The 27183-nt window shown below is 44.5% G+C and overlaps 4 protein-coding genes across 5 annotated transcripts; 2 read left to right on the forward strand and 2 right to left on the reverse strand.

The window, feature by feature from the left end:
- Positions 1 to 550: 550 nt before the first annotated feature.
- Positions 551 to 4029, forward strand: LOC133902323 (ubiquitin carboxyl-terminal hydrolase 1-like). Its single transcript, XM_062343919.1, is given in 6 exon segments — positions 551 to 1154; positions 1157 to 1187; positions 1305 to 1391; positions 1547 to 1776; positions 2981 to 3103; positions 3962 to 4029. Coding segments are annotated over 6 exon segments (1143 nt in total).
- A 3379-nt stretch (positions 4030 to 7408) lies between these two features.
- Positions 7409 to 9959, reverse strand: LOC133901903 (uncharacterized). Its single transcript, XM_062343438.1, has 2 exons — positions 8643 to 9959; positions 7409 to 7775 (listed from the first exon to the last, which is right to left on the reverse strand). Exons 1-2 carry the CDS (start codon positions 9917 to 9919, stop codon positions 7700 to 7702), a joined length of 1353 nt encoding a protein of 450 aa, XP_062199422.1. The 5' UTR covers positions 9920 to 9959; the 3' UTR covers positions 7409 to 7699.
- Positions 9960 to 11856: 1897 nt separating this feature from the next.
- On the reverse strand, positions 11857 to 14802 carry LOC133902025 (uncharacterized). Of its 2 annotated transcripts, none has more exons than XM_062343596.1 (2): positions 13512 to 14802; positions 11857 to 12133 (listed from the first exon to the last, which is right to left on the reverse strand). In XM_062343596.1, the coding sequence occupies exons 1-2, from the start codon at positions 14767 to 14769 to the stop codon at positions 12051 to 12053; spliced, it is 1341 nt and encodes a 446-aa protein (XP_062199580.1). In that variant the 5' UTR covers positions 14770 to 14802; the 3' UTR covers positions 11857 to 12050. The 2 variants fall into 2 exon arrangements, with proteins under 2 accessions (XP_062199580.1, XP_062199579.1); XM_062343595.1 differs by having other exon boundaries at positions 11861 to 12133; positions 13493 to 14802.
- Positions 14803 to 25088: 10286 nt separating this feature from the next.
- LOC133902469 (dehydration-responsive element-binding protein 1A-like) lies at positions 25089 to 25991 on the forward strand. Its single transcript, XM_062344069.1, has one exon. The coding sequence runs from the start codon at positions 25201 to 25203 to the stop codon at positions 25864 to 25866; it is 666 nt and encodes a 221-aa protein (XP_062200053.1). The 5' UTR covers positions 25089 to 25200; the 3' UTR covers positions 25867 to 25991.
- Positions 25992 to 27183: the final 1192 nt, after the last annotated feature.

The following is a 27183-nucleotide window of genomic DNA, read 5'->3' on the forward strand; positions in this document are numbered from 1 at the left end:
GAAAAGTCTGGATATTACAAGTTCTTGATCAAGTTCTTGTGCCTGACTTACTTTTTTACGAAAGGGTGGGAGACTAAGACTATTAGATAAGATATTTCATGTTTGTCAATCACCATAGACATGTTTCTTTTCATGCAATACATCTTTACCTTATACTGTTTGCTTATCGTTCTCAATCATGGCTCATTAGGTGGATGAAGGTGGACAATTTATGGATTCAAACTTCCCAGCAGTTGATTCAGAGTCGAACAATACTTCATTTGAGCTGAACGAGAGGAATGAGGAGACGACAGTGAAACCGGTGGAGGGAAAGGGATACAACAATCCAATAGAAGTGTCATCTCCTCCACTAGATCAGATAGACAAAATGGGTGCCAGTATATACCTTGACCTGAACCAGAAACTCCCGCCGCCTCCAGCCCTCAAGGATATCATAATCCCAAGCGACGGGGGCCAAAAGCTGAACCATAAGCTCCAATAACCTCTAGCTAGGGAGGATATTGCCATCTTTGAATCTGCTGGCAACCTCACGGGTGAGGAATCTTGGCTCATGGAAACACATGGTAATGTGATCAAAGGGCTGCCAAATCTTGGAAACACGTGCTTCTTCAATGTGGCATTGCAGAACCTCCTCGCGCTTGATACGTTGCGCAGCAAGATGTTAGGACCAAATGTTTGGACAAGGCCCCTTGCTATACCTTTGAAGAAGCTCTTTGTGGAGATGAGTGCTTCAAATGATACAGGAGGTGCACTTAGCCCACATAACCTCTTCTCATATATTTGCTCAAGATTTCCACAATTCAAGGGCAGCCATATGCAGGATAGCCATGAATTACTCAGTCTTTTTCTTGATGGTTTTCACACGGAGGAAACTGAAGCACGAAAGCTAGCGGCGGATGCTTCCAATGCAGGAGTTCCTACAATTGTCGAATCCATCTTTGGGGGCGAGTTGTCTAGTACTGTGTCCAGTCTAGAATGCCCACACAGTTCCATTAAATATGACCAATTCCTTGATCTCTCACTACCACCTCCATCAAGGAAGAGCAATAGTGCTGATCATGAGGTGGATAATACACAACCTAAATATGTAATGGCTTTGAGTAGCAATAGTGCCGATGATGAGGTCGATAATAGTAATGCTGTTGTATCAGTTGAGGGCTGCTTGGTTCGTATACTAAGGAAGATCCGCTATGATGGCACTGTGAGCGCTGTAATGATAAAACAAAGGTTTTCAGAGCTGCAACACAAAGACTTCTTATAAGTAAGGCTCCACCTTCTTTGATGATTACTTTGAAAAGATTCAGGCACATTTCTTCTAGTGAGAGTAAGAAATTGGAAGGGCATGTGCGCTTTGAGGAGATGCTTGATATAGGACCATTCATGGACTCAAGGTAATATATAATAAACCACATTATTCCTCCATTTGGTAGTTTGATAGACTTTCTTTAAAGAATTTATTCAATAGAATATTTGTGATTTATGAGCAGCAACAATTCTTTGCAACTTTACAATTGGTCTAGTCATCACTATTTCCTGTAATATGCAGATCTGAGGAGAATGACAACACCACTTATCGTCTAGTTGGCGTTGTCCAGCACAAAGGAACCCCGATAGAAGGTCATTATATTGCATACGTGAGAGCTGGTAAGATCGGGGGTCAGCAGCAGCAGAGCAGTGGCTCTAAGTCTTAGTTTTATGCAAGTGATTTGGAAGTCAGAGAAGCGTCTCTGGAAGAAGTTCTTAGCTGCGAGGCTTACTTACTTTTTTTACGAAAGGGTGAGAGACTAAGACTCTTTCATAAGATATTTCGTGTTTGTCGATAACCACAAACATGTTTCTTTTGTTGTGATACATGCCAATGTTCTCTTTAACTTGTACTATTTGCAGTGTTTGACCAATGCTTCTTAATCTTTTGTCAACCTCACTGGAGAGGGATCTCAGCTCATCAATGTCGACGAGCAGCCCCGATCAGGAGCTCCTGTCCGTCATTCACCCCCTCTTCCACCCCCGAAGAAAGAGGCCCCATGGGAATTTCCGAGGGGCAACAACCGGAATAAGCGGAGAGAAAACGCAAAGGCTTGGGAAGACGCCAAAGTGGCACAACAAATTGGGGTGTTTCTGGATCGGTATACTTCTTTCCTTTGTTTAATTTCTTTCTCAAGTTGCCAATTTTAGGTTCTAATTTCTAATAATCTTATTGTGGTTGATTAGGTTCACTCTTTCAGGAGAAAACTTGCTGTATTATCGCTCTCAATTGGTTGGCATGGTTGAGAGGGGTTTTGGATCAGGAGATCTGAATATTCTTTACTCACATCTTCTCAGGTACTCAAAAGATCTTGCAATGAAAGTGTGCAATGGATACAAAAGGTGCCGTTTTGACTTATTTATCTCGTCAATCTTTTTTTTTTTGATGATCTATTAAATCTGTGTCCGCCATATTTACCTTTGAGATTCTTTGATTTAAACATCTTGTCAGTAAACATTATTATGGTTAATATCAAAAGACTGATGTGAACTTAAACACAATGAGATGATGCAGATTTACTTACAAGTGTGAGTCGTGTAACAACCATATCAGCTCACACCACGCTTTATTCTTGCATGCATCATGATATTAACAAATGCGGCAGCAATGAAACACGCTTGAGGTCTGAGGTCACCATTTGTTGTGAAACAGCTTGAGGGTGATCTTGACGGAAACCGCCATTGAGTTTGTGCAGCATGTGGTAACGACGGAATTGAACTTGACAAAAACCGCGAGGAAGTTTATGCAGCAGTTGGTAACAATGGAATCTGCTCAGAGTTTGAAACTAAAATTCTTTGATTTGCCCAAAGTGTAATGGTCTCAAACCTTTTTTATATAGCAATATGTTTGTTTTTATTCTACTGTTCAATTCAGCGAAGAATTAAATCTAGAGAATATTTTATGCTTGCAGGCACAAATTGTTGAAGCATTGTCTAAGCGGCCCTTTGCTTGTAGGAATGAATGTCCACGGCCATAAGGGACAGCCCATTAAGACACCTTTGCCTGATAAGTGCGCCATGATCCAAGAGCTCCTTGACTATGTGCTTAGCAAGCATAGAGCTGGGTTCTCATGGAAAGGCAATTTTACTATAGATGATATGGAGGTTTACGATGGCAAGGTAGCTATCACGAAATGTCCAAAATCGTTTCCCAAAAATCCTCGAATTTCGGGCAAGATGGTCACTGCAATGGAGATGGATTTCGCATGGATTGCGAAATCAGTTCTTCAGAAATTTCTTTGTCCCAGATTTGTCGTACCGTATCTCACAACTTTTTACACTATGTTGAGTGGCATGGGATCATATGCCAAATGGTGGTGTGACAGGCGGAGGCTTTGCGGGAGTTGATACAACACCATCCATTTTTGAAGCCCTAAATGGCCCGATCAAACCTTCTGTCAAGTATACACGGCGCCTGTAGGTCTTATGATACAGGTGATGAGACTGCACTATTCAAGACAATCCTGCAGCTGGAAGTGCCTACAATTCTGTGGATAGGTGCATTTAGGTGGGAACTCAACCCAATGCTTCAGAAAACTTTCCGTCACAAAGACCTGAAAATGAAATCTGATCCGAATCAGAATGAGCCTTTGGAGTACTTTTGATATTATCAAAATGATTTAGAATTCTTGGTCGAGTATCTGAGGAATCTATCTCAACACGGTACTGATCGCTCATTTGAGTATAGACGCTTAATCAAGCATGATGATGGTACTTTATTTGATCCCAACCTTGAGCTGCAGAAACAATTCATATAATCGCTTGATGAACTTGAGGTTGCTGGGGCTGTTCTTCTTGATAAATATGTGATGAGGGCTTTGACTTTGTTGTTAAAATCATCAACGATGAAGGGAATATATGTTTCTGTTTTATGCTATTGCACTTTACTTTTCCTGTTTAGTTTTGTTGGCTGATAATTGTTATTCTGTATTTGTAGGCTTCGATCCGTGTGGGATTGCTATAAAAACTGTAACAGTTCATTTTGACCAAGCAATAGAATGGTGATGAGAAGACTCTTTGTTATTTATGGAGTTGGTAGAAACCATTTTCCTGTAATTTTCTGGGCAATTCAGCTGAACTTCATCTTCACACAAGAAAGGTCGATTGACTGTGTCAAAGGAATTTGTGGTACCATAAGGCTGTGCAATGTATTGCCTTTGACAGCTTCAGAATGTTATTGTGTTGTTGCATTTATTAGGCTATTGTCCTTGTCCTTAGTTGATCAGTGTAACTGAAACAGTAACAGCGAGTTGCAAGGTTCAGCGTTTATGAATGCTTTTGTTTGGTGCTGCATGTTCTTTCTGTGTGTCTTTCTCGGCATCTGGCAAGATCATAGTGAGCTAGTGTCACATTGGGCCATTGATGCTTGTCCACGGCTCTACTGTCATGGGCTCCCGGTGTGCACATGTCGTCGGTGCTGCAAGTGCAGATTTAATCGCCAATAGTCTGGGCATGTCAGCAGCTTCATTCATTTGTAACATAAGTAAAAGTTTTCACATGCATGAGTCGGCTTCAAGCCTCGAATAACAAACAGAAGCGAGTTTTGAGCTTCAAATTGGTCAAAAGATGCAGGTATAACTAACTTGAAGTACCCTCGACCAGCGTAGACAAACAATTCCATTGGAGTTTTGCTAAATCACCTCAATGAAAGCCACGATGTCAACAAGACAGTGTTACAAGCACATACAAACATCCCTAATGCGGGCGCTCTCATTGTTAGAACAAACTAGGGTTGTCAAACTGGGCACTCACGACATTATTCCTTACTTACAATTTGTCAGTCTAAGAGGTCGTTCACCAATACATCTGACAAGCATGCACACGGGTTGAGATAGTTTGAAATAGGCGCTGAATCAACGTTAAGCCTTTGCTGGCAACTCGTTCATCACAAGACTTGTCCTCAGGGAGGTCCCTTTGAGGATCAATCTTGTAGGTGTCGTAGAAGTCCAAAATTTCCATCGAGATATTCTTAACCTGAGTATTGCAAATCACAAAATGGGTTGAATATAATGAGATAGAATCAATCGGTGGGAAATGATCAACTAACACACTTAAAATGTTCATGTCGACACAGAGTTCTTCAAACCACGAAGGGGAGCATATCTGATGAAAACTGGGTAAAAGTTGGAAACTTGAAAACTTAGTTCTAATTTTTTTTGAAAACTTTATCACATATAGTAGATGTCATATAACAGTTCCACACAAAATTTGAAGAGAAATCTCGATCCCGTTTGAGAGATATAAAAATGATAAATTTAGGGTTTGGTGTCCTTATATTTAAGAGAGTGCACATGCAGGCCAGTGCAATCATATAGGGTGAGTGTACGAGAATAGGAAAAGTAACGATAGGTCTAGCTGAAGACTAAGCATACAGTATACCAATGATAAGAAAATCACACTAAAATTAATGCTAGCAATCCTAGATGAAATCAGTTTATGACATTGTGCTGTATCACAAGGTCCGTACCAATAGGGTGTGCAGCCTGTGCGGCTGCACAGGGCCTCGAAAAAAATAGGCCCCCTATTTCGGCATAGGTTGCTTCCCTATCCAGTGTAGATCAGTCAAGCTTCTGAGTGTGTGGGACGGTGTCGGGTCGCCAATCTCTAGACTTGTTCAGACACTTGTAAAAATGATAGATCCATCCATCCCATTCCCATCCGTTCAAGATGTGCATGGGCTATTCGTGACGTGCAGCTTCCGATCATGGGTCTAGAGCAAAGCAGAGCAGTTGGAACATGCCAGTCTTATGCTCCTCTTTCCACAATGGGGCCCATGTTAGCGGATCAAGGAGTGACGATGCATTGCCTCAAATGACATGACCCTATTAAGAAAGTTCAATTATGTAGATCTATCGTCCATGAAATCAGTGATTCAACAAAAAAAAAGTCTTCTTAGATGAAGCAAAACAAGTTTAGCGACCCGTCATGCAATCTGCTGGTACATCATTGTATCCAATACTATTCTGTTACATAGATGGCGAAATAGAACTGTCGATGTTAATGATAAGGGGTCCCTTGCGAGAGGGGCCCATACCGGCAGATGACAACTGGCATTTGGTATTTTCAAAGTCATGGCCCCACTGAGCGACCAAGCGAGGCTCACGTGATCAGTCTCCTGGTCGCATAAGGAGACCCTACGACCAGCCTTTGTTGGTCTAGGACAGGTGTGCCACCTAACTTGTCAAATCGCATTTAATGACATCCACTCGAGTATTCTCCTTCCTCAAGGCACCTCCGTTTAGTGGGCAAAGTTGTGGCTGGCGCAGTGGGGCAGTGACACGTCCTGTAGCATTATGGCTCTGCCGACAGGCGTAGCGCCAGTTCTGTGGATGGGACAGACAGAGCAGGGCGGCGTGCGTGATGGAACATGGCATGCTGGTCATGCGGAGCGGGGCGCGCATACCTATCATGCATCATCGTGACCTAGGAGTAGTTGGCTCCGTCAGGAATAGGGTTACCATGGTTTGGCACGTTCTGTTTGTACAAGATTCCACATCCTCACTGGTATATAAAGAGGAGGGGAGCCCGGTTGTAAAGGGGGCGACTGAGAGAACACTTTGAACTCACAAGAAAATACACAAGATGTAGGGCTATTATTCCATATGAGGTATGGACCTGGATAAACCCTGATGTTCTAGACCATACATATACACCCATACACAATCATGAAAACGTAGATCAACACGTATGTCGTCCAGCCACCCTTGATATATTGTCAGGAATCATCCCCCGACAAGAACGGATGCAGCAACCTGCCCAAGGATGCTCGTATCAATCATCTCAATTTATTTTTGTTATATGATAATTGCCCAATAGTCAAAAAGGTTCATTTAGATTTTAAACTTATTTTATCTTCGGTTGTCACCAACTTTGTACAATCATTTTTTCTTCATTAATATCACACATAAAACGACGTACAAGAGTGACGATGATTGTAAGTTTTTTTCTTGATTATTATGCCTCCAGACTGATGAAATGACAAATATGTATGGAAGAATATTTATTTCTATCAAAAAAAATTCTTATACATTAGGCCTAATTTTGAATTTCACACCGGGACTCAAATTTCTCAGGTATGACCCAGTGTATCACACTAAAATTAGAAAGGAAAAGGAACGACAACTCTGAAGAGACATGCCTATTTTCTTCAAAGGATATTCGCATACCAAATGTAAACACCCACGGAATTTAGATGTAGTGGCAGGGTAGCTAGAAGCGTTTCAATGCAAAAGTGCTAATTTTGAAATGAAAAGAATAGTGGCAGTGAAGCTACAAGTGCTAACTACGTCATACCAAATCTTTGACCGCACATGCAATTTCCTGGGCACCGCAAAATCTTTGCATAGCAATCATTACAGCTTCCTCACAACCAAACAAGATGCAATGAAACCAAGGGTCAAAATAAGTTGTGTTATTGACATAATTCCCGACTCAGCAAGCCACAAGAAAAGTTGGTAAGAGAAAGATGAAACAGAATTCAAAGAGTGCAAAACAGTGTCTCCCTTGACATGCACCCTGAATTCTGAATCATTCCCTTAATCCATAACACACTGCAAAGCATACATAAATCGAGTTACCACTGCCCCTACGTGCTCCATGGTCATGTCTTCTACTACGCCTATTTCCTTCAACTTTTTGAGTCACGTTGCGGTTATACAGCCTCCTCTGTAACTTCTTACTTGCCTGATGGCGCAGCAATTCCCTTCCTACCTGTTTCAGCAGCAATCCGTCTCACAGCATTCCCTCTCTTTCTGGTAAAAAAACGCATCTTAGTAATAAAAAAATTTCCCTGGTTGAGAACGACTTAGATTAGATATTAAGAGGTCTCTACTCGTAGAAGTTACATTACATCATTATCTACTGCATTTAGACATTGATCATAAAATAGCAGGTCCAAAAATAAAACTCTATAACCAATTCAAGTTCTAGTATACAATTCAACTGATATTAAGAAAAATGAAGTGGAAGAACTGATCTGCGCTTTGTCAATTTGTCAAAGCAGTATTGAAATTGCTCTTTTGTTTGCACACTCTCTTTTTCTGACTGTTCAGTGTTCTATTGGCATACAACACCCAGTTTCAGGATCATTAAAATCCCCTTCCATTCCATGGTACCTTGATGCATTATCATTTTGAGGATCTCAGACCAATGGCGCGTAATACTCCCCCCTCCAATAGGCCCAATATGGGGATTGTCATGGTGATAGAGATGTTAATTTTGTGGATGGAAATGTATTAAAAGAGAAGCACGATCAATTCAGGTACAATATTGGCTGTTCACAAACAATTAGTTTCCAGGAATAAATAAATTGGATAGATCTCAAGAATATTAGATGCACAACTTTGAACCAAATAAGAACTAATGAAAACAAGAACCTTATTGGACCGTTGGTCAAACAAGAACATATTATTTCGTGATATTAAGATTTAGAACATAAATAACACAACGATGCTTCTATCATATATATAACACATCTACGGCGGCTTTGGAAAGAAAGCACCTAAAATAGTTATTCTGCTGCCACTACAGGCTAGTTTCCCTTAGAAAGTCTAGTTTGTTAGTCAGTTCAACACGCCTGACTAAGTTAAGCAAGGCTAGGAAAACCCTAAGAAAATTACCTGGTGGAGGACCAAATACCTAGATGCTTGGAGATCCCACTTTGTAGGAAGGTGAAACCGTAACCTGCGGGTCTTCCAGAGCCAAAATCAGACACACCTTTTAGAGTCTTATTCCTCATATCAACTGCAATCACCGATGCCTTGTCCTCAAAGGGATTAGGATTGGCCATGATGTAAACAACATCATCGTCGTGCAAGCTCAGAACAGGATAACTTGCGTGGAGTCTCTTCAAGGTTGGCTCTGTATCCTTACCCTCTAGCAGAATAGGCAGCATCTGGGCGTGCGCCGGGCTGTTCACCGGGACCTCAGAAAATTTGATAGTGCAGTCCACCTCCCAGCTGTTCCCAGAACCAATATTTGAAAAATTCATCATCATTGTTGTAGCCTCCCAACCTTTAGTGATGCATCTGTGCATCTCAAAGTACTTGATGTAACCTTTGAGGACAATGATGTTCCGAATAAACATCGGTTGACCCCTGGGCGGCTTGGGCACCAGTGGCGACGGTAGTGGGATGTAGCGAAGACTGTGGTTGTCCAGGAGCAGGTCACAGATGAGGATGCCCCGCCAGAGGTCGACCCAGCCCACTGAACCGAGCTCCCCTCCGATGGTGATCACGTTGTTGGCATAGTGATACGCGAAATTCTCCGGTGAATCAACATGCATCAACTTGGTGCTCCATCTCTCAGTCTTGGAATTGTACAGCTGGAGATCGAACTGCCTCCCGGCGTACTGCAAATTGATGAACGACCTACGGAGAGTGGCGAGGAAGAACATGTCGTGGTCGCGGCAGCGCAGCAGGACAGTCCCGTCGTCGGTGATCTCGAGGTCGGGGGGCGTGGGGACCAGCTTAAGCGATGGCGCCTTGTTCTTGGTGCCGGCCTGATAGACGAAGTAGTCGCTGCTCTTGTCAAACAGGTGTTCGCCCCGAGGGCAGATGGCGACGCGGAGCAGGACGAGGTCGTCCTCCGCGCTGATGACCTTGGGCAAGTCGCCGAACGCGGAGGGCTTGAGGTCGGGGCAATGGACGGTGAAGCAGGAAGCGCGAGGCGGGCTGGCCGGCCAGAAGGTGACCAGGATGAGGTTGCCGTCCCTCGTGAAGCCCTCGGCGGTGGTGCCGTTGGTGCGATCGCTGACGTAGCCGTACGGGTCGAGGAGGATCGACCCCGGCGCAGAAGCCTGGTCCTCGGAGTGGATAGGCGGAGTGAACAAGAGCAACTGCAGGAATGGGTTGTCAATGATTGACGGATCATCGCGAAGACGGCGATCGTCTTCCATGGAAATTGGAGGGGGAGGCAGGGCGTCGATGGAGAGGAGGTGGGGGGTTTCTTCGTCGGCTGAAAGAGTGGGCAGCGATGGCGGCGGTAAGCAGGAAACTCGGCGGATGGGTCGGGCCCACAATAGCAGCCTTCAAACAGGGCCGTCCTGATGGGCTTTCATCTGTTGGCTCGACAAAGAATTGAAGCCGGCCTCAACATACAAACTCTCCCTGTTTTCACAATGCAAATCTTGCAAAATCGATCCCCTCGTAGAAAGCCCATCAGAACAAACATTACATTATCTATTACATTTAGACATTGAAAATAAATTAAGTAGCAAGCCCACAAATAAAACTTCCACTGATATTGAGAAACATGCATGCAGTGAAAGAACAACTGGTCTACCACCCAATAATTTCAGGAACTCTAAAGTCCCCCCTCAAATAAGCTAACTACAGGGATTGTTTGGATCTTTAGTCAGGGTGAGCAATTGCTATGTTAGGCAAACTAGCTCATCTGTTTTGCTTATTTTTTGTTTGATGGAAATAATTATGGTTCTGATGAAAAAAAGGGAACGCTTAAGATGCAACACATGAAATCTGAATCCTGGTTGTGAGATAGGAGTTAGTTATTTGGAGGACATTTCAGGTGCAGCACCCTAAAAGTCATCGGAAAATTCAGGAGGCAAGGACTTTAAACGAACAAGAAAACGAAAATCGCCTCAATGAAAGCCACGATGTCAACAAGACAGTGTTACAAGCACATACAAACATCCCTAATGTGGACGCTCTTATTGTTAGAACAAACTAGGATTGTCAAACTGGGCACTCACGACATTATTCCTTACTTCCAATTTGTCAGTCTAAAAGGCCGTTCACCAATATATCTGACGCGTGCGCACACAGGTTGAGATAGTTTGAAATAGGCGCCGAATCAGTGTTAAGCCTTTGCTGGCAACTTGTTCATCACAAGACTTGTCCTCAGGGAGGCCCCTTTGAGGATCAATCTTGTAGGTGTCATATAAGTCCAAAATTTCCATCGAGATATTCTTAACCTAAGTATTGCAAATCACAAAATGGGTTGAATATAATGAGATAGAATCAATCGGTGGGAAATGATCAACTGACACTTAAAATGTTCATGTCGACACAGAGTTCTTCAAACCATGAAGAGGAGCATATATGATGAAGATTGGGTAAAAGTTGGAAACTTGAAAACTTAGTTCTTTTTTTTTTTTGAAAACTTTATCACATATAGTAGATGTCATATAACAGTTCTACACAAAATTTGAAGAGCAAACTAGATCCCGTTTGAGAGATAAAAAATGATAAATTTAGGGTTTGGTGTCCTTATCTTTAAGAGCGCTTGCATATGCAGGCCAGTGTAATCATATAGGATGGGTGTACGAGAATAGGAAAAGTAACGATAGGTCTAGCTGAAGACTGAGCATACAGTATACCAATGATAAGAAAATCACATTAAAATTAATGCTAGCAATCCTAGATGAAATCAGTTTATGACGTTGTGCTGTATCATACTAAAATTAGAAAGGAAAAGAACGACAACTATGAAGAGACATGTGTATTTGCTTCAAAGGGTAATCACATACCAGATGTAAATACCCACAGAATTTAGATGTAGTGGCAGGGGAGCTAGAAGTGTTAATTTTGTGGATGGGAATGTAAAGAATAGTATGATCAATGCAAGGGAGCTAAAGTGCTAATTTTGAAATGAAAAGAATAGTGGCAGGGAAGCTACAAGTGCTAACTATGTCATACCAAATCTTTGACCGCACATGCAATTTCCTGGGCACCGCAAAATCTTTGCATAGCAATCATTATAGCTTCCTCACAACCAAACAAGATGCAATGAAAGCAAGGGTCAAAATAAGTTGTGTTGTTGACATAATTCCCAATTAAGCAAGCCACAAGAAAAGTTGGCAAGAGAAAGATGAAACAGAATCCAAAGAGTGCAAAACAGTAAATCCAGTTACCACCCTGACTTCTGAATCATTCCCTTAATCCATAACACACTGCAAACCATACATAAATTTAGTTACCACTGCCCCTACGTGCTCCATGGCCATGTCCTCTACTACACTTATTTCCTTCAACTTTTTGAGTCACGTTGCGGTTATACACCCTCCTCTGTCACTTCTTACTTGCCTGATGGCCCAGCAATTCCCTTCCTACTTGTTTCAGCAGCAATCCCTCTCGCAGCATTCCCTCTCTTTCTGGTAAAAAAACACATCTTAGTAATAACAAAAAATTCCCTGGTGGAGAACAACTTAGATTAGATATTAAGAGGTCTCTACTCGTAGAAGTTACATTACATCATTATCTACTGCATTTAGGAATTGATCATAAAATAGCAGGTCCAAAAATAAAACTCTATAACCAATTGAAGTTCTAGTATACAATTCAACTGATATTAAGAAAAATGCAGTGGAAGAACTGATCTGCGCTTTGTCAATTTGTCAAAGCAGTATTGAAATTGCTCTTTTGTTTGCACACTCTCTTTTTCTGACTGTTCAGTGTTCTATTGGCATACGACACCCAGTTTCAGGATCATTAAAATCCCGACATTCCATGGTACCTTGATGCGTTATCATTTTGAGGATCTCAGACCAATGGCGCGTAATATTCCCCCCTCCAATAGGCCAAATATGGGGATCGTTTGGATCTTTAGCCAGGGAGAGCAATTGCTAGACTAGGTAAACTAGCTTATTTATTTTTCTTAAACTGTGTTTGATGGAAATAATTTCGGTTCTGAAGCAAGATTATCTAGCTAGCATGTGCATGCGCATGTGCCAGAAGAAAACGTTGCTTTATTGGTGAAAATTTCGCATAGTTTGGGCAATGACCCAGGAAATTTGGTCAACAAGGGTGAGTTACACCACATGACACTCAACAAAACAGCCAAACCACTGCAGCGTGCTAAAAGTCACCAGAAGCTCATAGGGGAAAGGTTTGAAGTGAACAAGAAATAGAATAATGCAGCAAAGTAAAGCTAAAAGTCACCAAGCTCATGGGGGAAAGATTTGAAGTGAACAAGAAATAGAATAATGCAGTAAAGTTAAGCTGGACACTATCTGTATTTTTGTCATTGTTGAAATGAAGCATTTATATGGCTGATCAAAAAATAAATTTCGGAATTTAGATGCAGTGTCATGGTGATAGAGATGTTAATTTTGTGGATGGAAATGTATTAATAGAGAAGCATGATCAATTCAGGTACAATATTGGCTGTTCACAAACAATTAGTTTCCAGGAATAAATAAATTGGATAAATCTCAAGAATATTAGATGCACAACTTTGAACGAAATAAGAACTAATGAAAACAAGAACCTTATTGGACCGTTGGTCAAACAAGAACATATTATTCCGTGATATTAAGATTTAGAACATAAATAACACAACGATGCTTCTATCATATACTATAACACATCTACGGCGGCTTTGGAAAGAAAGCACCTAAAATATTTATTCTGCTGCCACTACAGGCTAGCTTGCCTTAGAAAGTTTAGTTTGTTAGTCGGTTCAACATGCCTGACTAAGTTAAGCAAGGCTACGAAAACCCTAAAAAAATTACCTGGTGGAGGACCAAATACCTAGATGCTTGGAGATCCCACTTTGTAGGAAGGTGAAACCGTAACCCGCAGGTCTTCCAGAGCCAAAATCAGCCACACCTTTTAGAGTCTTGTTCCTCATATCAACAGCAATCACCGATGCCTTGTCCTCAAAGGGATTAGGATTGGCCATGATGTAAACAACATCATCGTCGTGCAAGCTCAGAACAGGATAACTTGCGTGGAGTCTCTTCAAGGTTGGCTCTGTATCCTTACCCTCTAGCAGAATAGGCAGCATCTGGGCGTGCGCCGGGCTGTTCACCGGGACCTCAGAAAATTTGATAGTGCAGTCCACCTCCCAGCTGTTCCCAGAACCAATATTTGAAAAATTCATCATCATTGTTGTAGCCTCCCAACCTTTAGTGCTGCATCTGTGCATGTCAAAGTACTTGATGCAACCTTTGAGGACAATGATGTTCCGAATAAACATCGGTTGACCCCTGGGCGGCTTGGGCACCAGTGGCGACGGTAGTGGGATGTAGCGAAGACTGTGGTTGTCCAAGAGCAGGTCACAGATGAGGATGCCCCGCCAGAGATCGACCCAGCCCACTGAACCGAGCTCCCCTCCGATGGTGATCACCTTGTTGGCATAGTGATACGCGAAATTCTCCGGTGAATCAACACGCATCAACTTGGTGCTCCATCTCTCAGTCTTGGAGTTGTACAGCTGGAGATTGAACTGCCTCTCGTCGTACTGCAAATTGATGAACGACCTACGGAGAGTGGCGAGGAAGAACATGTCGTGGTCGCGGCAGCGCAGCAGGACAGTCCCGTGGTCGGTGATCTTGAGGTCGGGGGGCGTGGGGACCAGCTTAAGCGATGGCGGCTTGTTCTTGGTGCCGGCCTGATAGACGAAGTAGTCGCTTCTCTTGTCGAACAGGTGTTCGCCCCGAGAGCAGATGGCGACGCGGAGCAGGACGAGGTCGTCCTCCGCGCTGATGACCTTGGGCAAGTCGCCGAACGCGGAGGGCTTGAGGTCGGGGCAATGGACGGTGAAGCAGGAAGCGCGAGGCGGGCCGGCCGGCCAGAAGGTGACCAGGATGAGGTTGCCGTCCCTCGTGAAGCCCTCGGCGGTGGTGCCGTTGGTGCGATCGCTGACGTAGCCGTACGGGTCGAGGAGGATCGACCCCGGCGCAGAAGCCTGGTCCTCGGAGTGGATAGGCGGAGTGAACATGAGCAACTGCAGGAATGGGTTGTCAATGATTGACGGATCATCGCGAAGACGGCGATCGTCTTCCATGGAAATTGGAGGGGGAGGCAGGGGATCGATGGAGAGGAGGTGGGGGGTTCCTTCGTCGGCTGAAAGAGTGGGCAGCGATGGCGGCGTAAAGCAGGAAACCTAAGGGCATGTTTAGTAGATACTTAAAAATTTATCATCTATAATATTATTATAGTATTATCTAATACTATTATAATATCCTCTATTTTTTTTATCTCCAGCAGCTACTTATTTCTTATCTTTCATTATTATCTTGTTTTTCTCGGACCCACATGCTTCCTTCATAAACAGTATTGCGGTCTTTTTTCTATCGGTAAATTTGCTGTCGTCTAGAGCTGACCGTATCACTGTGCTGCGACTGTAGCAATTGAAACCGTCGCTGCTGGAGAGCTTTTGCGGGCGTAGGTGAGCAGGATTGCTATTGTGCCACACCTGTAGGACTCGATACCGTCACTGCTGGAGATAGCCTAACGAGTGATGGATAGTAGCGACAACTCGGCGGATGGATCGGGCCCACTATAGCAGCCTTCAAACAGGGCTGTCCAATAATTTCAGGAACTCTAAAGTCCCCCCTCAAATAAGCCAACTACAGGGATTGTTTGGATCTTTAGTCAGGGTGAGCAATTGCTATGTTAGGCAAACTAGCTCATCTGTTTTGCTTATTTTTTGTTTGATGGAGATAATTATGGTTCTGATGACAAAAAAGAACGCTTAAGACGCAACACATGAAATCTGAATCCTGGCTGTGAGATAGGAGTAAATTAGTTATTTGGAGGACATTTCAGGTGCAGCACCCTAAAAGTCATCGGAAAATTCAGGAGGCAAGGACTTTAAGCGAACAAGACAGGAAATACTGCAGTGAAGATAAGCTGGACACTATCTGTATTTTTGGCTGAGGTTGAAACAAAGCGTTATATCGAGTCAAAAAAAAAAGAAATTACGGAATTTAGATATAGTGGCAGGGGTGCAAGTGTTAATTTTGAGGATGGAAATCTAATGAAAGAATAGTATGATCAATTCAGGTACAGCATTCGCCAGCCACAAATAATTAGTTATTCCGAAATAATAAAATGGATATTTGTAACAAATAATAGTTGCACAACTTTCAACAAATAATAACTAATGAAAATAAGAATAACACATTATTTTGTGATATTAGTATATACTGCATTTGTTCTTTTTTACTTATCATTTAGAATATTGACACGGTTCTGATGCAAGCATTTGACAGTTGCTTTTAATTATTTGTTATTGAAATTTATCCAAATTAGACAGTCTTTTGAAACAATTGTCCACCAGCGAATCTACTAATATTATTTTTTATGTGACAAATCCTTATACTTCTATGCATATTAGTTGCCACAATTTATAAAGTTTGACTGTATATATCCATATATAACATGTATTTAAAACGGAGATAGTACAATAAAAATTAAACAGAGATGCTTCTATAAGATAACAAATCTACGGTGGCTTTCGAAACACCTAATACAAATTTCAGCTGCCAGTACAGGCTAGTTTACCTGGTGACGGACCAAATTCCCAAATGTTTGGAGATCTCACTTTCAAGGTCGGTGAAACAGCAACCCACGGTCTCCCGAGAGGCAAAATAAGCCAGACCTTTTAGAGCTGGTGCCTCGTATCAACAGCAATCACCCATGCCATGTCGTCATGGGTTTGACGTTTGGTCATGATGTGAACAACACCATCATCGTGCATGCTCAGAGCAGGATAACCAGCGTCGAGTCTCATCAATGTTGGTCCTGTAGCCTCACCCTCCTGCAGACTAGGCAACATTTGGGCATGTGCCGGATCATTCACCGGGACCTAGAAATGTTGATCTTGTGGTCCTCCCATTTCGAATCCTTCTTTGAAGATTCATTTTTCAGGTTTTAGATGAGAAATCAAATTAGAATGTGTTTTATTTTATTTATGATGAGTGATTGATATTGATATATTTGATTTGATGATTTTCGATTTTGCAGGTGCGTTGATGTGATTTAAATTGATTTAGAATTTTATTTGAGCATATTGATTATAGACTAACTGAAATTAGAGTTGAAGATATGTGTTTATTTGTCTCATAGTGTACAGGTGATGGATGCAACTTAGTGATCGACAGTGGGATGACCGGGGCTAAGCGAAATGCTTGTTACCAGACCATCAAAGAGGCGGGGCGGAATCGAAGGTGATTCTAGCTGAACACGTGGAGGTCAAACAAAGCATGGAAGGTGGATGAAGACGGCGTGTTAATAAAGTCAAGCAAATTGGATACCGGTGCAAGTGACAAGGTGGCCTGAGAGATTGGGAGTGAGAGAGACTTACCGGCGATCAGGATCGCATGACGGAGTACACGTGTCGACATCGAAGCATTTGTTTAAGGTGTAAGCAAGGCGGCGAGTCACGCTTTGAGAAGTGTGCAGACGGTTTCGCGGTTTAGCCTCAGAACTATGGGAGGACTGGAAGAGTACGTGGCTCCATCGCGAAGCTTACGTCAAAGTGAAGCTAAGTCGTGAAGGTGTCGCGACCGTCCGATGAATGAAGAAGAAAATGGACCAAAATACCCTCAATGTTAAGTAGGAGTGTACTACACGAGAGTGGTATTTTGGAAAAAATTAGAAAACTTAAGAGTCAAATTTCCTAATCTTATAAATAAAGAGGTATGACTATGAGAGAGTTAAAACTAACCATTTGAGCCCCTTGTGCCACCTATTTGAGAGTTTAGAGTTAGAATTTTAGATAAAAGAAGGATGGGTAATTAGCCTATGTAATAGGTAAGAGTTTTGGGAGATAAATCTTTGTACCGTTTAAAATAAAGCTGATCTCTTTGAGTAATAAAATTTATATTTTTGCATATGCTTGAATTTCTCTCCTTCTAGTTTCCCTCTATTGATTCTCTTGCATGTTTAGAAGTTTTTCAGTTTTCGGTTTTGATTTTCGTTTTGGATTTTTGGGCTGAAATTTTAGCATATTGTGAGGTCACTCTTCTTGTTGCTAAAGGTATAAAATTCGTATACATATGCTTATGTGATTGAGTCTTGAATTCCCTTACCTCTAGATAATCAACTAGGAGAGTTTCGTTGCTCGGTGTTCATCTTTTCTTTTCTTTTTTGCAAGTTGTGATCTTTCGAGTGCTAAGACGCATAGATTGATCTTAAATGGAACATATGTTTCATATACTATCCGAAAAGTCGTATTGTCTCAATTTTCTCTTGTTAAAATGTCTCTCTATTTTTTCTTCTATTTGAGTTTTAAGGTGTATTGGGTGATCTAAATAGAAGAAAGTTATCGATTTCGAAAAAAAATTATTAGGACGACTATTCAACACCCCTTTAGTCGCAAATCTTGTTGCTACATTAGCCTTCCAACCATCAGGGATGTAGGTGATCTTTGAGCTTAGCTTGAAGTATGTGTTCATGTCGAAGTACTTGATGTAATCTTGGGTGACAATGATGTCCCAAATAAGCAATGGAGGACCATCAAGATGCACTAGTGGCGATGACAGTGTGATGAAGCGAAGGTCGTTTGTCTAGAGCACGTCGCAGATGAGGATGCCCCGCCAGAGGTCGACCCAGCCCACTGAACCGAGCTCCCGTCCGATTGTGATCACCTTGCTCGCATAGGCGTACTCGATATTCTGTGGTGAATCAACACGCATCAACTTGGTGCTCCATGTCCCTGTCTTGGAGCTGTACAAGTGGAGATCGTACTGCCCATCGTGGAACTCTCGACGGAGCACGGCGATGAAGTACATGTCCCGGGGCGCGCAGCAGCGCAAAAGGCCAGTGTCGCTATCAGAGACGAAGAGGGTTGGGTGCGTTGGGATCAGCTCCAGCGATTGCCGCTTGTTCTTGGTGCAGGCCTGCTAATAGATGAAGTAGTCGTTGGCCTGGAGGGCAGATTGGGACGCAGAGTAGGACGAGGTCGTCCTCCGTGCTGAGGATCTTGGGCATGTCGCCGAACGTGGAGGGCTTCAAGTCAGGCTGTAGACGGTGAAGCAGGAGCCGCGCGGCGGGTGGGCCGCCCGGAAGGTCACAAGGATGCGCTTGCTGGCCCCCGCGAAGGTCCCAGCGGTGGTAGCGTTGGTGCGGTCACTGATGTAGCCATGCAGGTCGAGGAGGATGGATTCCGGTGGGTCCGGATCATCGGGGTGGAATATGCAGAGGGGTCAATTGCAATTTAGGCCATCTCCAGTACGATCGTTTTCAGTGCTACAGTATCCACAAAAGACCGTGCCATCAACCTTTGCGGATCGGAGAGGCTGGCAAAGCTCTCTACGGTATCAAACGCAACAGTAATGCAGAGAGAGAAATACTTCGGTTTTCGCTCTAAATCTGGAGATCCTCTCTCCTATGTGTATCACTGTTTATAGATGATGATAGTATGTATGAAGAGATAAACAGAGATTATTGTGAGTCTAAAGAGAGATAAAAATAATAATAGAAAGTAAAAAATAGAGTAGTTGTTGTAGATGAAAAAATAGAGTGTACTATAATAATATTATAAAAGACAAATTTTTAAAATTTCTACTAGAAGTGATCTTAAAAAACAGGTCGTGCGTCTGCGCTGCGGTTCCGGGACCATGTCGACGGCAATCCTGCCGCAGTGCCGCCGCGATGCTCTAAACAGCCTGAACTAGGTTGATCCACGGTCACTGGATGCAAGACGTGACGCATGCTCTATGCCAGTCTCTCGTCGTCACCGTTGACACCTGCATACATCTCTCCTGCAGCACCAAGGGCAAGGGGCATGCATGTCTGACTGAGAAAATTGACTTTGGAGGAGGCAGGGACTATAGTCAACAGCCGATATTTTAATTGTTGACTTGCAACTTGCAAGGCTTTGGTCAGCCATGTGTTATAATAAGCCCATAAGTGACAGTCAACTGAGAAGCCACCTACCTGCCTGTTCAACCGAAACAGGGGGCGACTCCGGCCATGCTTGCCCATGCTCCGTTGACAGTCAATCTGAACTCACGTATGTCAGCACTGAAGGTACATGTCAGCTTTTGCATGCGGCGATTAACACACCGGCAATGACATCCCGGTTGGCTTAATTCGCAGTGTAACCATTAGAAACTTGATCAATACAGCTGTAACATCTCTGATCACAGCTTATGCATGCGGCGATTATTTCTGTCGCGATTCCGGATTCAGTACTGCACGTTTTTGCAGTGATGTTTCAGAATTCAGACACATCAGAACGTGTTATCTGTGAATATAATACCTTTTCTAAGTAGAAAAAAGGTGAATGGAGCTTGGGAAGTATGGACGCGGCGGACGGATAAGCTCAGACCGCCGGTGCTGCGGCGAAAGCGGCCGTCGTCACAGACACGACGTCGCCATCGCTGCGCCTCGCGCCTGCTGGACCGCCCCAAGCGGCAAGTGGAGTGGTAAAAAAATTGCGCTCCCCAGACGGCACAGCTGGGACGGGACCTGGGTTCGGTTGGCTAGCTTGGCCCTCGCGTCGCGTGAGCACGGGCACGGCCAGCGCGGGTGTGAGCGGACGCGCACCGGACGACGACGGCAAGGATCGGGCGCCTCTTTGGTATTAAACGCCGCGAGCGACTTTTCGGCCGTGGGCACGACGGCGCGGCGGGAAGGGGGAAGCACCTCCCACAAGTTGGGCAGCAGGGGTGATTGATTGCGCCGTAGAGGTCTAAGTGCTTATTTGACAGAGCCTTCAAAGTAGTTTTTTTGAAGTTTTTCAGTTGAAATCATAGGAGCTCTGTCAAACAGTAGTTTTTAGTGTGGGAGTAATTCTCTCAAATAACTGGAAGCTGAGAAGCTGAAAAAACTGCTTCCTCAGATTCACTTTCCACACAAAAATATTTTCTCTACATATTTTATTTTAGAGAATTATTTTCAACCATAGAATCACTTCTTCCAGAGAATCATTTCTTATAGAGAATTTGAATCAGACAAAGCTCTACCAAACAGGCACTACGTTCTCATCCAACCCACCGGATCTCTATTCTTCCCAGAATATGTGTGTATAAGGTTAACATACACCATAGAATTTTGATCAGAGAGCTCATATACAAGTATGAATGGGTAAAGTCTAAACCCTAGACAACCAGCTAGCCTCAACCTCTATATATAAGGTTCGAGCTCCCTACTTATATCCACTTTTCTCGTTCGTTCACTGCTCCACTCTCCTATATCCAGATCTATGCTTCCAATTAGCAGCAAGATGGTGGCATCGATTCTCTTTATCCTCGCTGTGTAGCTCCGGAGGTCCATTTCACACGGAGATCTCATCACCATTCGATTTTGAGGTGAAAACTGTTGAGAGAAATGAGCAACAACGTCTTCAGCTTCAAAAAACGAAGGTTCAAATTTGAGTTCTAAGTTCAGTTGCTTTCTTAATGTTCAAAGATTTCCATTTTGAGTTCAGATTTGAGTTCTAAGGTTTAGATTTGAGTTTTAAGTTCAGTTTGCCTTCTTGATTTGTTCTAGTTCAGATTTGAGTTATAAGGTTCATATTTGAGTTCTAAGTTTAGTTTTCTTTTTTGATTTGTTCAAACATTTCCATTTTGAGTTTTATTTTCCTCACTTGCTTAGAGATTTGAGTATTAAGTTCAATTAGCTTTCATGACTTGTTTAGTCTAGAAATTAAAGCTCGAGGTGTTCCCCACCGTCGATCTCCGGTTGTCGAGGTCGTCCTCTCCTTCTCTCTCTAAGATTTGGGTGAAGGAGAGAGAGTGAGAGAGAAAAGAGAAAAGAGAGAGCGAGAGAGAGTGATCGACTCACTTAAGTCAAGCCTCCGAACTCTTGCGGTCAGACCACGGAAGCTCTCGGTTAGACTGTGAAAAGCTCACATGGCTGCCCTTAGCGGTTGGGGATCCCAGTCAGACCACAAAAATGGTCTTCTTTCTTTTTCTTTCTTTTTCTATTCTTCTTCTTCTCCGAAGTATCTAGGTCTTTCCTAAAGAGCTCTAGACCATCTCCGAAGTATTTTTGAAACACGTTTGAAACTTAATTTAATAAATAAATGTGTAGAAACAATTGTCCTGATGATTATGAATGCTTAATTACATTATTAATGTTTGGGACGTGACAAATTGGTAATGTGTTGAAAGCAATATGTCTCAAATGCCAAAGAATGCTTGGTGGTGAGCCAAAAAATAGAACAAGCCATTTACATGACCATCTGAAGCAATGCCCAAAGAGGGATAGAACAACTTTGTCACAAACCCAATTGGATGTTCATCAAAGACTTTTGATTCCTACAAGAACAAGAGAGGGGACAAAGATTGGGAACTACACCTTTGACCAAAAGGCATCAAGAGAAGAACTCTCCAAAATGATTGTCATGCATGGATGTCCCTGTCCATAGTCCATCATGTTGGATTAAGAAGTTATAGTGGTAGCCTGCAACCCTTGTTCAAAATGCCTAGTGCTCCTACAGTGAGACTTGATATCATGAAGCTACACAAGGATAGGAAGTGAAAAATTGTAGTTGAATTGGAATTGAATGATAGGAGAATTTAAGGGACATCATGACTGTTCATGATGAAGTGGATGACCAAGTTCCTACTGTTGAGGATATCGCCGCTACTGAGGTTTGTAATAAAAAAACAATTCACCAGTTTATAGTTGCATGATTGCCAAGTTGGAGTTTTGACTTACTAATGTGTTGGGTATATTGTGATGATGTAGGAATAAACAGAAGAGTAGCTCTTCAACTTTAAGTCGACAGAATGTGAAGGATGAATGGTCACTGCTCTAAGTAGTTTAAGTTAAATTAGTGGGCCCATTAAGAAGGTCATTGTCCTTTTATAATGAAAATTTTAGTAAACTATTGCAGACATACAATTATTGTCATATTATGTTAGGTCCTGTGAACTTTAGATTCAGCTTTTCATTGACTTATATGATGTGGTAGTTGTTATCTCCTAATTAAACTTGATATGGAGCTTTTGGCGATTTGGTATTTGCAAACGATCTAGAATGCACAACTATTAGTCAATCATTTTCCTTTAGCTATTGGTTTCAATATATCTTCTTTTGATGGGTTGTTAGCTCATGATTGTGTGTTTATGGCCGGGGCGGGGCGGGGCGGGCACCGGTATAGGATATGCGGGTGGGGGCAGATGGAGACAAAACCCGACCCCGTCCTACTCCATCTAGATCTCTATTTAGCCGGACACCCAAAAAGTGGTGTTTCATCCGCTTGCCTGGGAACTCGTAGCAAGTGGGATCGGGATTGGGGCGACGCATTCGCCGCACGCGGTTTAGGTGCAACAGCTCCCTGGCTGCTTGACCTGCCCAGTTTTGTGATACCAGTGTTGCCTCGGATGGTGGGTGGTTTCAGTACTGCAGCTCAATCAAATCGCCATCCGTGGTATGGGTCACGAGTAGGGATACAAATCGGTACCTAATTGGTAATTTTGGATCACCACTTTTTTTTAACTTAATTGGGTGGGAGTGAATCTTTAGTTTTTTTTTATCGACCTAATGAACTAGAAAATACAACACTTACATGCCTAGTAGCGAGGCCTCCGGTGGATTTGGAGTTGATTAAGCAAGTGATTGCATACCAATCTCAAGTGAACTAGTAGTAGTATATATGACTCTGCCGTCTTTTGATGATTAGACCATCTCTAACCAATTTCACTTCATTTTATTTCCTTTCTGATTCTCCTCCCTATTCTCATTCTCTTTATTTTTCCTCATCTCCAACAGGTCCTCTTCGAAGGGATTCGCGAAGGAAAAGAAGAGAGAATTCCGAGGTGAAGGAAACGATCTTGGGAATCCCTTCATGAAAAAAAACCGTGAAGTGAAACTGTTGGAGCGCTGAAGAGAACAAAAATCCCTTCGTGAAGAGAAATTGACTCGCGAAGGGAATCCGTCAGAGAAAGTTTTAGGGTGGTCACTTAAACCGCCGCCTAAGTAGATTTGTGTGCCGAAGTACTAGACTAGTTCCTTTGTATGTTTTTTAAGCTCGTCTGGGATAGGAAATTTCACTGAATCTTGGGATCAAGCATATCGTTTTCTCATTAAACTCTTGTGCTTCAAACAGACCATATGTTGTGTGTTTCTATACACCTCACCGCCGCCAATATGAGGACAATGGGTTTTCATTAATCTGTTCATTAAATCACGATGCTATGAATTAATTTTCCAATTGATCCACCTCAGGCCGTTCAATTTACTGGACACAGTGGATTGGTTGTTTGACGCACTTTTGTCCCGTATTTGGAGGGCATCCGTTGTTTGATTCACAATCATATTTCTTTGGCGTTCAGTTCGTCTTTCTTCCCTCACATGCCTTTCTTCTTCCTCCCCTTGAGCGACACATAAGTGATACAACCTCGTACGACTAGATTCATGTGACACCACTAACGCTTCCTTCTCTCATCATCAAGATAAATTGCTTTGAGTTTTGTCTTCAGTACCAAGCAATTTCCCCTCTATTATTGTATTGGAGTCGGTGAATATTGTTCTAGTGGATCTTTCGCGAGAAAAAGAAATATCTCTAATCAGGAAATGGGTCTTCTAAGTTTTGGAAGTGATGTTTCAAATCTAAGTTAAAAAGGTTTGGAATTGAAGTTAAAAGTTCAATTGGACGAGTTGGAAGAAAAATCTTGTGAGCTTAGACCTTAGAGTCTGTTTGCTCAAGTTGAAAGTTTGGCAACAACGGTTGTGGGTAAAGGTGGATTAACAAGCAGCTTGGCTTGTTAAGGCTCGCTTTGATGCCAAGTTGGATCGGCTTGTTAAGACTAATGAGCTGAAAAGGAGACTTTGGCTCGGTTAGTTAAAAAGCTCGAGTTGGCTCATTTGCCTCATGAGCCTAATTAGGCTTGGCTTATAGGTTGGTTGGTAATTTAAATTTGGCCAAAACATAATAAAGACTTGATCTGTCTCTGAGGAAATTCTGTGTTAGTTAACTGTGGACAAACAACAACTTTTCTTCGCTGTGATGACCACTGACAATCTAGTCATCTTGATACCCAGAGTCCCACACGACACAAGTTCCCAGCCCCACAATACAAGAAACAAAATTGCAATCTACAACATTGCTTTACTCCATCATCACCAAGCAAGAAAGAGTGACATTAAACAAGGCCAGAAACCGCTGCAGGTAACCAGAGGCCAAGAACGATAACGGAATCAAAAGCAGTATCGTGGTCGTACTACACCAATAGAAATAGAAAGAAAGTAGCACTCCGTATGAGGTCACTCTCGAAGTCTCCACTGTTGCTGGCTTGCAAGTTGCTTGCCCGGCCTTATCCAGATGCATCCCCCATTGTTTTCCTTCTTTCTCCAGCTGTGTGCTAGCCCACTTGCTCCCTTCCCGCGCTTTCTACTCTGCTCCCCCCGGCACCTATAAATATGCGCCCGCAAAACCACCATCCGCATCCCAAAACCAGTCAAGACAGAATTCAATCACAACCAAGGCGACCAAACAATCTTGTAGCTAAAGGAATCGAGAGCTGGTAACAAGAAGATGTGTTCGATCAAGAAGGAGATGAGCGGCGAGTCAGGGTCGACTTGCAGCTCGGCCTCGACCTCGTCGGAGCACCAGACGGTGTGGACGTCACCGCCGAAGCGGCCCGCGGGGCGGACCAAGTTCCGGGAGACGCGGCACCCCGTGTTCCGCGGCGTCCGGCGCCGGGGCAATGCCGGGCGGTGGGTGTGCGAGGTGCGCGTCCCCGGGAGGCGCGGCTGCAGGCTCTGGCTCGGCACCTTCGACACCGCCGAGGCGGCCGCGCGCGCGCACGACGCCGCCATGCTCGCCATGACCGGCGCCGGCGCGTGCCTCAACTTTGCCGACTCCGCCTGGCTGCTCACCGTGCCGGCCTCGTACGCCACCCTCACCGACGTCCGCCACGCGGTCGCTGAGGCCGTGGGGGACTTCGAGCGCCGCGAGGCGCTCGCGGACGACGCGCGCTTGGCCACGTCCTCGGCGCCCTCTTCTCCCGCCGCCGTCGACGACGAGGAGGAGTCCTCTCAGGTCACTGAGGACTTGCCGTTCGATTTGGACGTGTTCAATGACATGAGTTGGGACTTGTACTACGCGAGCTTGGCCCAGGGGATGCTCATGGAGCCGCCGCCCATGGCCACGGCGTTCGGCGACGCCAACGTCGTTGATGTGCCACTCTGGAGCTACTAGAATCTCAGGCCGTAGTACTTCGAATCTTGCCAATTTATTTCTCTTGGCTTCCGAATTTCAGATGCCACATTTGGGTACTGTAACGGTTACTTCTTTTGGTAATGAGACACAGCACGTTGGGAAAACAGAGCATGTCTGTCGGTGTATTCAGAACCAGGGGTCCCTAAGTCCCGAGATCAGGCCGGCCATCCGTCACATGTCACCACCCTGCAAGGTAAGAAGAAGCTAAGTTCCGGGAGAAGGTGCTCGGGGCCGCCGCCTCTGGTTCCCGAGCACCCTAGTTCCCCGATGATCCGCAGAGCCCAAATACCGGGAAGGAAGTGCTCGGGAGAGAGTGCTCGGGGCTGCACGTGGCAGCCCCCGAGGACTCGGTGCCCCGAAGGTCCCACCAAGTGCTCGGGAGAGAGTGCTCGGGGCTGCATGTGGCAGCCCCCGAGGACTCGGTGCCCCGAAGGTCCCACCAAGTGCTCGGGAGAGAGTGCTCGGGGCTGCACGTGGCAGCCCCCGATGACTCGGTTCCCCGAAGGTCCCACCAAGTGCTCGGGAGAGAGTGCTCGGGGCTGCACGTGGCAGCCCCCGAGGACTCGGTTCCCCGAAGGTCCCACCAAGTGCTCGGGAGAGAGTGCTCGGGGCTGCACGTGGCAGCCCCCGAGGACTCGGTGCCCCGAAGGTCCCACCGAAGTGCTCGGGAGAGAGTGCTCGGGGCTGCACGTGGCAGCCCCCGAGGACTCGGTTCCCCGAAGGTCCCACCAAGTGCTCGGGAGAGAGTGCTCGGGGCTGCACGTGGCAGCCCCCGAGGACTCGGTGCCCCGAAGGTCCCACCGAAGTGCTCGGGAGAGAGTGCTCGGGGCTGCACGTGGCAGCCCCCGAGGACTCGGTTCCCCGAAGGTTCGCGCAAGATCATTCGACGACCCGAAGGGTCTCGTCGTCAGGGTGTCATCCAGTCAAAGGCCCAATGCCGCATTTAATAGGCACGCGCGGCCTGACATCCTGACATCCTGACATTCTCAGCTGCCCACGCCCCAGTGTCTGACCCTGCCATGCACTGGCAGGGGGGCGTGGGTCCATTAAATGCACGGGTCCCGTCCTGTTTCATCCGGGTGCCTCGGGATAACGTTGTCAGAATCGAAGCGCTCCGCCTGCCACCCTGCCCTGGCAGAAGAACAAGACAGGGTGGGCGCACCGGGCACCTCTGAGGCTGCCCGGTGGGCCCCCTTTATGGCGCCCGAGGGCTTCCACAGTGGCGGGTGGTCGGATGCGCGCCGCATTTCTCCACCGCCCCTGTCACTTCGCCAAGACGAAATGATTACGCCTTTC

This window comes from Phragmites australis, chromosome 20 (genome assembly GCF_958298935.1).
Source record: "Phragmites australis chromosome 20, lpPhrAust1.1, whole genome shotgun sequence".
Taxonomy (NCBI): Eukaryota; Viridiplantae; Streptophyta; class Magnoliopsida; order Poales; family Poaceae; genus Phragmites; species Phragmites australis.